Genomic DNA, 12,465 nt, shown 5'->3' with positions numbered 1-12,465 from the left:
AATGGAGCTCGGGAGCCCGTTTTTGCTGGCAGAGGCACCGCGGGCTGGTCCTTCACTGTTTCCGAGGCGGAAGATGCGTGTGGTTTCTGTGCTCCAAATTTGGGTTCACCCATCAAGCTTAACTTGGATACTGCATCAACCCGCATTCTGGGTTTGCAAAGAACATGGAGTCATAAACTAATTGGTCTGAGTTCATATAAGATATTAGGCCACCAAAAACACACCACCTAACCAAGATTAAAGCTAACCAAACCTTGTCAATTATGCAAACACAGCCATTTGCTTTTTATCTGCCTTACAACGTCCTTTGTCACTTACAAAGTGTGTTGTGTGATCATCCCCAGACAGACAGACAGACAGAGCAAATTTTCTTAGACGCAGCAACCCACAATTCCACTTTTTAAAACCTAAACCAGAAACCAACTCACCCCACGATGAAGGCTTCATGGCCCGTCAAAGGCAGATCGTGGAAAAAATTATGGGATGCTGCTCATAGGCCCTCAAGCAATTCAACTCTACTTTAGACATTAGAAACAAGTTACGGACATTGGGACACAAAGGGGTCCATTTATACAAAAAACAGAAAATATTCAAGAATCTTTGGAACATTCAATTTACTAAGAGATGCCCGGTAAATTCTTGTAATTAAAAACAAACAAAGAAAAACCAATAGCATCAGATAAGACTCGGCTTCTTGAAATTAATCTCAGAAGGAACCCCTCCAAAAAGAGCATAAAATATGGGCAAAATCTCTCGGTCTCTCTTGTCAAATCAAGCATCCTAAGACATTACCTGAAGCGTGGCTTGTTCCAGCTTTGCTTCCAGGGATCTATTCTCCTCTTCTAACCGGTTTCGCTCAGTTTCCAGTTCCTCAATCTTTAACCTGGAAGTGAAAGATTCAACATTATCTTGATGGGCCTTAATGTTTGTTTGTTTTTTTGCATCCTTACGAATTTACATATTGTGGTATACTTGGAGTCAGGATGCTCATTTTAACCTCCCGGGGGAGGTTAAATCCATCCAAGTGGGATTAAGCCGGCTTTCCAGAAGTTGAGTGTGACCCTCAAGCTGAATCCTCCTGAAAACTCAAGTTACCTGTGCTCACGAGTTGATTTATGCAGCTGTGTCACGTTGCCGCAATGATGTGCCTCCTCTGAACCTCAAGAGGGCTAATTAAGCTAATGAAGGTTTAATTATGAAAACACAGGAACGGCCCTACGGGATGAGGGTGAAGTCCAATCTAATCTACATTTAATGGCACTGGCTTTACTCGGTTCCCAGGATCCACCGGTGAGGAGCCACAGGTGACTCTCCGATGATGCTTTTCTGGAGCTCTGAAGAACATCAAGAGGGAGAAACTTAAGACTCAAAACGAGGGCCATTAAACGGGGCTCAGAAACCAGGACAAGGACGTGGCTTTCTGATCAGCTCCGCAGCAGCCAAAAAAGCTAATATAATTCTCGGTTGTATAAATAGGCATAAAATGAAAATCACATGAAGTATCAGTACTACTTCATAAAACCTTAGTAAGGCCACACTTGGAATGCTGCATCCAGTTTTGGTCACCACAAATTACAAAAGAGATGTTGAGACTTTGGAAAAAGCGCAGAGAAGAGCAACCAGGAGACGAAAATATACAAAGAACGGTTGCAAGAATTGGGTTTGGCCAGTCTAGAGAAAAGAAGGACTGGGGGAGACGTCATAGCAGTGTTCCAATATTTGAGGGGCTGCCACAAAGAAGAGGGGGTCAACCTATTCTCCAAAGCACGTGTGAAATGCTCCTGGTTTGGACCGGATCACCCGATCCGGTAGCGATGGCGGTGGGTGGTTCGGAGAACCGGTAGCAAAAATCCCTGCCCCACCCCCAATGCCCAGCTGAGCCGCGCGATCATCAGAGGCTTTTTTTTTTTTTACTTTTAAAAGCATTTTTTCTACAACCTCTTCGGCCGAAAAAATGCTTTTAAAAGTAAAAAAAAAAAAAAAAAAAGCCTCTGATGATCGTGCGGCTCAGCTGGGATCGTCAGAGGCTTTTAAAAGCATCTTTTCTACAACCTCTTCGGCCGAAAAAATGCTTTTAAAAGTAAAAAAAAAAAAAAAAAGCCTCTGATGATCGTGCGGCTCAGCTGGGATCGTCAGAGGCTTTTAAAAGCATTTTTTTCTACAACCTCTTAGGCCGAAGAGGTTGCAGAAAAAAATGCCTTTAAAAGCCTCTGACGATCCCAGCTGAGTTGCCTGATCATCAGAGGCTTTTAAAAGCATTTTTTTTTCTGCAACCTCTTAAGGTTGTAGGAAAAAATGTTTTTAAAAGTAGAAGAAAAAAAAAAGTTGGCCACGCCCACCCAGTCTCATTACCCCATCCCACCACCAAGCCACGCCCACAGAACCGGTAAGTAACCAATTTTACATTTCACCACTGCTCCAAAGCACCAGGCGGCAGCACAAGAAACAATGGATGGAAACTAACCAAGGAGAGAAGCAACCTTGGAACTAAGGAGAAACTTCCTAACAGTGAGGACAATTCACCAGTGGAACTGCTTGCCACCAGAAGTTGCGGGTGCTTCATCACTGGAGGTTTTCAAGAAGTGACTGGACCGAAATGTTCGAGCAGGGGGCTGGACTAGAAGACCTCCAAGGTCTCTTCCAGAGCTCTGCTCTATTCTTAGTCAAAACCATCCATTTTCCAAATCCATAGCTGACATCGAGTCGCTGCTGGGGGGTGGGGGGGAGTGTTTTCATTTATTCCGGTTCAAAATGTTCCTTTAACTCCCCGCAAATAAAATTAAATTTAAAAAAACCCAACAGAACGCTTTTTATCCTCCTGGGTGAAACAACCTGTTACGCTATCAGAGTCCCGAAGCGGCCCCCGGCTACGGAGATCACCGAATGGGCTAACGTGATTTATGGGAGGCCAGGTGTAGGTGAAGGACTGGCAGTGTTAATATTACTTTGTGTTGTTTCCTCAGAAGTAATAATGTCGAAAAAGAGAATTTTCAACGTATAACCGCTATTAAAAAAAAAAACTCTGATGAAAAGAGGCCTTTTGTTCTCCGAAGCGGGATTGGGAGGAGGAGTGGGGGGGGGCGGGTGTCGGGTGGGCAGAGATGGAGATAAAAGTCTTTTAAGCTTCCTGGAGATAATTTACTTTCCACATTAAAAGAAACAGAAAACAAAAGATATGTATTTTTTTTTGTTTTTAAAAAAATACAGCCTCTCGTGCATAGGATGTGAATACAAATTTTGGGGGGTGGGTGAGTGAAGGTGGAAATTAACCTGGATGCCTGAATTCTCCAGGGGGCGAGTTGTGCATATCTATGTGTGTTTCTCTGTGTGTGTGTGTGTGATTTTAACCACCCAATGTTCATGGACATAGGCAGTTAAAGGTTCGACCAGGGGTGAAATGCTCCCGGTTTGGTCCGGATCCACCGATCCGGTAGCGATGGAGGCGGGTGGTTCGGAGAACCGGTAGCAAAAATCCCTGCCTCCCCCCCCCATGCCCAGCTGAGCCGCGCGATCATCAGAGGCTTCTTTTTTTTTCTTTTAAATGCCTCTGACGATCCAAGCTGAGTTGCCTGATCGGCAAAGGCTTTTTAAAAAAGCCTCTGCCAATCAGGCAACTCAGCTTGGATCGTCAGAGTCATTTAAAAGAAAAAAAGCCTCTGAAGATCAGGCAACTCAGCTTGGATCGTCAGAGTCATTTAAAAGAAAAAAAGCCTCTGAAGATCAGGCAACTCAGTTTGGATCGGCAGAGTCATTTAAAAGAAAAAAAAGCCTCTGCCAATCAGGCAACTCAGCTTGGATCGTCAGAGGCATTTAAAAGAAAAAAAGCCTCTGAAGATCAGGCAACTCAGTTTGGATCGGCAGAGTCATTTAAAAGAAAAAAAAGCCTCTGCCAATCAGGCAACTCAGCTTGGATCGTCAGAGGCATTTAAAAGAAAAAAAGCCTCTGCCAATCAGGCAACTCAGCTTGGATCGTCAGAGGCATTTAAAAGAAAAAAAGCCTCTGAAGATCAGGCAACTCAGTTTGGATCGGCAGAGTCATTTAAAAGAAAAAAAGCCTCTGCCAATCAGGCAACTCAGCTTGGATCGTCAGAGGCATTTAAAAGAAAAAAAGCCTCTGCCAATCAGGCAACTCAGCTTGGATCGTCAGAGGCATTTAAAAGAAAAAAAGCCTCTGCCAATCAGGCAACTCAGCTTGGATCGGCAGAGTCATTTAAAAGAAAAAAAGCCTCTGTTGATCAGGCAACTCAGCTTGGATCGTCAGAGGCATAAATGCTGAGTTTCACGATCCAAGCTGACGATCCAAGACGATACCTGACGATCTAAGCTGAGTTGCCTGATCGTCAGAGGCATTTAAAAGAAAAAAAAGCCTCTGACTATCAGGCAACTCAGCTGGGATCGTCAGAGCCTTTTGAAAGCATTTTTTATTATGTAGAAATAAGGGTTTTAAATTTTTTTTAAAAAAACTGGCCATTTCTTTTCTTAGGATTTATCCATAGTTGGCCTACCAGGGGTTGAAAAGCTCAATAAATCGCGTGCCGGCGGGTGTCGCACATTGGTGGTTGTGACGCATATTTTGAGCGACAGGGAGCCGCAGCAGAGGGGTGAAAGAGCCACATGTGGCTCCAGAGCCACAGGTTGCTGACCTCTGAGATACGGATTCATGGATCTTGGAGGAGAATCAAACTTATTCCTTTTGCGGCTGCGCAAAGACTCCAAGCTAGGCCCTTGCTTGACTCCTCCCTCCACTTTCCCAACAGCAATTTCTACCTGTGCATCCTCTTTCGTCCTACTTTTCATCAGAATGAGTCTCTGGTGGAACCATGGATGGAAGATGAAATGGGCGAACTATAGATGGTCCTAAGCTCTGTTATGTCTGCTGGTAACAGCTGGTGCACTTCAATTATTGGGAGAGGTTGAATTGATGTCTACTCACAATGGGTCTGGGAGGTGGGCGGAGCTCCAAAGGTATCCTGCAGAATCCCCCACTAATCTTGGAAGGCGAGACAATATTAATTTTCCTAAGCACCCTGGAAACCACGTCTCCTTGACGGGAGGAAGATCATCATGGCAAGAGGTTGATCTCCAGCCTCGTCCAGTAATTAAGGAAGGAGCAACTTCAGACCGTGGAAAAGAATATTTGGCTTCAACTGTCTATTGCTTGGGACCCCACAAGCCAGAGGGGGGAGAATCTGGATTCTGGGTTTAGTTGGAAGAACAAGCTGGCTTGGATGCAACCATATAGGAACATTTTCATGGCCAGTTTTGACGTTTTACGCTTGCTGGAAAATTTAAGCAAAGCATGCTGGCTGAGGAGTTTTGGAATTTGAAGTCTACCAGGGGTGAAATCCAGCAGGTTCTGACAGGTTCTGGAGAACCGGTAGCGGAAATTTTGAGAAGTTGGGAGAACCGGCAAATACCACCTCTGTCTGATCCTTCCCCCAGGAGTGGGGAGGGAATGGGGATTTTGCAGTATCCTTCCCCTGGAGTGGGGTGGGAATGGAGATTTTGCAGTATCCTTCCATCAGGAGTGGGGAGGGAATGGGGATTTTGCAGTATCCTTCCCCTGGAGTGGGGTGGGAATGGGGATTTTGCAGTATCCTTCCATCAGGAGTGGGGAGGGAATGGAGATTTTGCAGTATCCTTCCACCAGGAGTGGGAAGGGAATGGCGATTTTGCAAAATCCTTCCCCTGGAGTGGGGAGGGAATGGGGATTTTGCAGTATCCTTCCATCAGGAGTGGGGAGGGAATGGGGATTTTGCAGTATCCTTCCCCTGGAGTGGGGTGGGAATGGGGATTTTGCAGTATCCTTCCACCAGGAGTGGGGACGGAAGGGAGATTTTGCAGTATCCTTCCCCTGGAGTGGGGTGGGAATGGGGATTTTGCAGTATCCTTCCATCAGGAGTGGGGAGGGAATGGAGATTTTGCAGTATCCTTCCCCTGGAGTGGGGTGGGAATGGGGATTTTGCAGTATCCTTCCATCAGGAGTGGGGAGGGAATGGAGATTTTGCAGTATCCTTCCCCTGGAGTGGGGTGGGAATGGAGATTTTGCAATATCCTTCCCCTGGGAGTGGGCAGGGAATGGGGATTTTGCAGACGGGAATGGGTGGGTGGGGAAGATGCAGGGGGGTCCATGTCTCCCCAGTGCTTGCACACCGAGATGTCACGCGTGATGCCAAAAACACAAATGTATTTTGTATAAGTGCATTTTAATTCCTCTTCAGGCCTTACAGAACGGAAGCACAAAGCATGTCAGATGGTCGATGAGCGATGAATTGCCTTTAAATCATCAATCAACTACCTTTGCCATGAATGTAAACTGTGTGAAACATCAGCCGGAGATAACTATTTGAGTACTGAACGGGTGAGAATTTACAAAATCTCTTTTCTTTCCCTGTTGGGAGAGAAAAGCCATTTCCCGCTTTAGGAATATGGAGTAGCTTGGAGAACATCTGCTAGTAGGAGATGTAAATGGTTGGATTTGCACCAGGGGTAAGTACTACCTACCTTTACTACCGGTTCGCAACGGGGCCGCGCACGTGCTCTCCTGCGCAAGCGCAGAAGCTTTTGCACATGCGCAGAAGCGTTCGGATGACGCTTCGGGGTTGGTGGGCGGAGCCTCCCACCGGTTTTACTACCAGTTCTATAGAACCGGTCCGAACCGGGGGGAGCAACCACTGATTTGCACTGTGGGAACCCAAGTGTAGAAAGGCAGGCAAAGCTGGAGGGCGGAGTTAAACATGTCAGAAGCCTGGAGTCCTTGCGTTGCCACAAGCAACCCCTTGAATTCTGTTGACTCGTATCTGGCACTGATTCAAATTTGAACTTTAGTTGATTAGATTCTTGAGCATAGGCTGAGCAGTAGGTCCTTGTAAATTGCAACTGAATGTACCGTCCCGCTCCTTTGCGTCTGATACCGGGTTCAAGTTTCTTGATAACCAGAGACCTCACCAAGTGACTCTGGACAACCAGGTCTCTCCCGACTCAAACAGACACGGGGCTGCTGCTGTGGTGGTGGGGCAGAAGAGAGACCACCCCACATATGAACTGCCTTGAGCAAGATGCAACAAGCCCAACCTGCTGTGAAAATTTAAAATGAGGGTGCAGGTTCGTTCTCTGAGCTTTGTGGGTTGGTTTCCAGATGTTTCTTTACCAGGCTGGGTAATATCTTTAACGGAGTTTAGGGGATGTCAGTGTGGGTTTTTTTCTCCTTATATCTTTTCTTGTATCTTTTCTTTTTATGTACACTGAGAGCATATGCACCAAGACAAATTCCTTGTGTCCAATTACACTCAGCCAATAAAAAAATCTATTCTATTCTATTCTATTCTATTCTATTCTATTCTATTCTATTCTATTCTATTCTATTCTATTCTATCCTATCCTATCCTATCCCTATTCCTATTCTATTGGCTTCGTGTGGCCAGTAGGGTCTTTTGATGGGTCAGGGGTGGGCTTCAAAAATTTTAGCAAGGGGTTCTCTGCCCAGTTGCTGGGCGGGCATGGCCATGGTGGCCATGGCCTAGTTGGCTTCCTGTACCATGGCGGTGGTGGCGGTGGTGGGTGGGGTGTTTTTGCTCTCCCCGGGCTCTGGGGGCTTTCTTTGAACCTCTGGGAGGGCGAAAACGCCCTCCGCAGGTTCCAGAGGCCCTCTGGAGGCCTGAAATGGGCCCATTTGCATCCTTCCTGAACTTCCGGTAGGCCCGTTTTTCGCCCTCCCTGAGCCTCCGTGCGCACCCTTCACTTACCAGTGGGGACTCCTGGGAGGGGAGGGGTGGGGCGGGAGGGGCCAGCCAGGATTAGGATTTGTGGGTTCTCCAAACTGCACAGAATCTTAGCTAGAGGTTCTCCCGAACCCCTGCGAACCCCCAGCAGCCCCACCCCTGGGCCAGGTGTGGGTGTGTCTTGTGATGGGTTTTGTGATGGGGAGGTTACATCAGGGGAGGAAATCAACCCACGAGCTCGGAGAACGAAACCTTCACCCTCATCCTGCACCCGAGCTACAGATTCCCGCCACGATTGCAAAGTTTAAAATGTCAGCAGTGCAAATTGTATACATTTTCACCGAACTCCCTGCTGCTTCAGAAGGGTCCCCGCCCTACTCACTCTCAAAATGAAAGCCGGATGATTTTATTTCAAGAGGCAATCTACCTGTCAGCTTGGCACGCCATAAATTGGAAAAGTAATCCATCATCTATAAGTGGCATCCGAGTTCATCTAATTAGTGGATGCCAGAACTTGAAAAGACAAAGAATGCTTATGGATTCGGTAAGACCTCTCCCTCCCTCTCTCTCTCTCTCTCTCTCTATTTTGTTATCTGTACATGTGTGCCTTTGTGTGTATTTGTGAGAGAGAAAGAGACTGTGAGTTCTTGTTAGAAATTCTGTATACAGCCCTACAGAACAAACAATGCACCGTCCACATGTGCTTTTCTGCTTAACTGCAAGAAGGAAACTTCTCAGAGAAAAGTCATGGAGTATACCATAGATGCAACTACAAACTTATAAACACCGATGTCTACTATCTCTACTGAATAGTGCGCTTGTGCTCTCTCTCTCTCTCTCTCTCTCTCTCTCTGGCTTCCAAAGTCATTAATCCTGGTCTGGGATCCTTCCTAGTTTGGGGCGGAGGGGCGTTATCCTGGGCGGGATCCCGTGGCATTTGTCTGAAAGTTCACCACGCATTACTGATGTCCTTCAACGTGTGTTTTTTGTCTATTAACATCACAGCAGTGGGGAAAGTTACCAAGACCCTGAATGTTGGTTATCATCGTTATTGTAATCATAATCAGTATCTGATTATGATATACTGATGTTATACTGATCCCCAGGTTGGGACAGAAGTTCTTCTAGGAGCAGTTATGGAGTTGGAAGAGACTTGACTCCATCTCTTTCTTCTCAGCTCTATCACTACGAGTAGAAGGGAAGACATTCACCTCAGGGTATCCAGCTCTTCTTTGGCGAGGAAGTTGCTGGGCTCTACGGTGGACGCTTGTCTCTTCAGCATCTGAAGTTCTACCTCCAGCTACAAAATAAAGAGAACAGGTGGGAAGTTAGCTTTGTTTGGTGTGGTCACCAGACATTGAGACACAAATAAGCCTTCCATACCCATTGAAGTATGAGATGAAGACAATGTGATGGTCGGTCGCATGGTTTAAAGTGAAACAGACTGCAAACTCATATTATGGGATTGATATTGCCCATCATTCGTTGAACAAGCCATCATGTTTTGGTTTACTAATCACGCTGGGCTATTGCAGCTGGGTTGATACCTCCTGCTAAATAAAAATAATCAATGTCTATGGAGATTCTCCGTCATCCAGGTCATGGTTGTCCCAAAGATGCTTTTTCAAGAGGACTTTCTGGTTTTTCTTCGAAGACATTTTGCTTATCATTCTCATCCGAGAAGCGAAATGTCTTCAAAGAAAAACCAGAAAGTCCAGTTGCCTCTTGGAAAAGCACCTTTGGGACAAAAGCAACCAATAAACCCTATTATTAAGGCTCCATAACAGGCTGATAGACCTTCCTGAATCTCTATTACTAAGTTGGGACCTTGAAAATTAGAGGAATGACTTCTTGGTCTAAACTTATGCTTAGCCCATACCATAACAGATAAATTATATGAAATCACCGAATGAAATTAAGAGGTCCAGAGGACCAAAGCTTTCTTCACTGTCACTTTCAGGAATCACACTTATTCCTTTAGAGACGAACGTTCAACAGCAAAGAGCAACCTCATTAAAACAATTCAGGAAACTTCAAAGGGAGGGCAAGATTCCAGAGTGTACGGCTCCAAAATAAAGAGGCTCCTGCTTTAGGTGTGAGTAGAATACTTGTGGGTGTCTGGGGAGAGTCGAAAGGGGGGAGCAAACCATCTTCTAATGTGTGTCAGATGCTATTTGTCCTGATGATGTTATGATTCACATGATGCTATTTTGATACTGCTCTGGGTTTTGTCAGACACCTGTGGGAATCCGCCAAGCTGTTTTATCTGACTTACCTTTGGATTGTAATGTGAGATGCAAGGCACAGATTTCCGTGCTTTTCAATGAATCATCAACCGTGGAAGACACATTTGGAGAAGATAATAGAGTTTCAGCTGTTCCTTACTGAAGGATTAAGTGTGTCTCTCTCTTGGAATGATTTTTAGAAGAGGTCTTTTGCCTCCACACGTCTTAAATAAATTCTGATTGAAATAAATTCTGATAGTGCCTAGGCAGATTTTACATCAAACTTTGGGTCATTCCTATTAAAAGTTCACGAAATTCCTTCGATGTCACACTCCACCTCCAATCGGTCTTCTCATTCCACCCAACCTTGACAAAAATTAGGTCTTTTTTGTCATTAGTAGCCTCGCATTGCAACAGATAAGGACATACGTTCAATTTTGCAGCTACTAAGATTGTTGGGTTTTCAACCCCCGGTAGGCCAACCATGGATAAATCCAAGAAAAGAAAAGTTTCAGAAGAAAACAGAACGTTTAATTGAACTACATATGCTAGTTTTGTGGCCGCTCAAGAAATAGTCAGGTTTTGTGGCTCCCGGTGTTTTCTTTTCTGTGGGAAACGGGTCCAATTGGCTCTTTGAGTGTTTAAGGTTGCAGACCCCTGCCCTAGTCAGCCAACAGGAGTGCTGATTTACCCCCCCAGCTTACCAAATACTTAGGAGGCGAGAGCTTGGCAGCACAAGGAAACAACAGCCAACGACTTAATAGGCATGGATCCACACCCCAATATATTGTTGGCTGTCATTTGCTTGTGCTTCCCTGGCTATTTTTGTGCCTGTTCGTCCAACAATCTTTAGTAGATGCAAAATTTGAATGCATGTCAACAGCCAACAGCTTACTAGCCAACCATCAACACCCCAATCAACAACTAAAAAGCCACATGCTTTTGTGTATAAATGCCACACAAAGACGAGCCCAAAACAGAGTCTGCCAGAGAGAAGTTCCCCGAGGATGGACGGGCTCCAGCATGAGTCCGAAAGCTCGGAAGGCAAAACCTCTGGTCCAGGGGTGAAATCTATTTACCTTCCTTACCGGTTCGGAAGCACACGAGTCACATGCATGTGCAGAAGGTAAAAAAACATTACTTCCTGGTTAAAACACCCGGGCGGTGATCGCTACCGGATTGCCGAACCACAGGGAAAAATCGCTACCGGATCGAGTGATCCGGTCCGATCCGGGAGCATTTCACCTCTGCTCTGGTCCCGTTGACCGACTGGAGATTGGATCCTGCAAAACTAGTCTTCTCTAGTTTTCGATTTCTTGAAATAAGAACAAAAAAGCCCGGGTCACAAGGCAGAGCTTTCTCCACAAGTGGAAAAACAACAAACAACGTGCCTCAATTAGAGATGCAAAGCCAAGAACACACATCCTGAAGTCTGTGGCCTAAGGCCCCAGGGGAAATAAAGCATTAGCATACAATATCCTTCGAGAAAGACGATGGGAGGCTCTGGCAGCATCTTAATTCCACTCTGCAGGATGAGGCCCAAAGGCAGGGAGGATGGCTTCAGCGCTAGAGGTAATATATGTGTGTATTTGACTCCATGGACAGAGCAGGTAGGAAATGGGAGCTGGCCGACCACCAAGGAACCACGCTTGGATTAGCAACTAGTTGGAAATGGAACTACAGGAACAGAGGAAGGTTAGCCAAGATGGGCTATCTAAGTATGTAGAACCCATCATGCAGAGGAGAAATGACACTGCGGATGATTGATTTTGCCAACTCAACCAGAAAGGGACAAAGTTTTGCTAAGATTAAAGGTTTCCCATGTCCAGTCACATCCGACTCTAGGGCACGATGGTCATCTCCGTTTCTTGGCCAAGGGAGCCGTCGTTGTCGAAAGACACTTCTGTGGTCATGTGGCCAGCATGGCTACATGCCAAGGTGCATGGAACACAGTTACCTTCTCACCGAAGTGGTACCTATTTATCTACTCGCATTTGCATGCTTTCAAACCGCTAAGTAGGTGGGACCTGCAGCCAGGAACGGGAGCTCCCTCCATTGTGTCGAGCTCGGGTTTCGAACCTATCTGGCAAGCTCAGCGTCTTTAAATGCTGAGCCACCGCGGTCCCACACACCATTTTATTGCCCACCCACCTTCTTGGATGAAGACCCTCAAGCAGCACAAAGGGTCAAGACAGTAGTGACAAACCAGGGAAGAATGGCAGCCGCAGTTGTTTAAAATTACCATTCTGAACCTTAAATGATGTCTTGTGGCCAAATTTGGAGCTGGATTTCGGTGGGGAGGTTCCACTGAAATGGAGGACCCACCACCAACTGTATGGAGCCTGGGAGTACAGATGTCCAACCTGGATCTCACAGAGCACAGGAACAGGAGAAAAGGAGCAAGGGTTGGGAGCAGGTCTTCTGAAGGACCATCCTTCTCCATTTTTTATTTGTGATTCTATCAGCAAGACTGATGAAGCTGGCAAGCCATGAGAAATCGGCCTTTCTTGATATCAGCC

The 12,465-nt window shown here is 46.0% G+C and overlaps 1 protein-coding gene across 4 annotated transcripts in view; it reads right to left on the bottom strand.

The window, feature by feature from the left end:
- MAD1L1 (mitotic arrest deficient 1 like 1) overlaps positions 1-12,465 on the bottom strand; it is a 350,909-nt gene that overhangs the window by 174,033 nt on the left and 164,411 nt on the right. For all 4 annotated transcript variants that reach the window (XM_087878667.1, XM_087878664.1, XM_087878666.1 and 1 more), the window contains exons 14-15: positions 8,933-9,021; positions 793-883 (exon numbers count right to left, since the gene is read on the bottom strand). In XM_087878667.1, coding sequence (XP_087734793.1) covers positions 793-883; positions 8,933-9,021 — 180 coding nt within the window. The remainder of the gene's footprint in view (positions 1-792; positions 884-8,932; positions 9,022-12,465) is intronic.

Source organism: Pantherophis guttatus, chromosome 14 (genome assembly GCF_059756535.1).
Source record: "Pantherophis guttatus breed Tessera chromosome 14, ASM5975653v1, whole genome shotgun sequence".
NCBI lineage: Eukaryota > Metazoa > Chordata > Lepidosauria > Squamata > Colubridae > Pantherophis > Pantherophis guttatus.
This window is presented reverse-complemented; position numbering and strand designations above follow the sequence as displayed.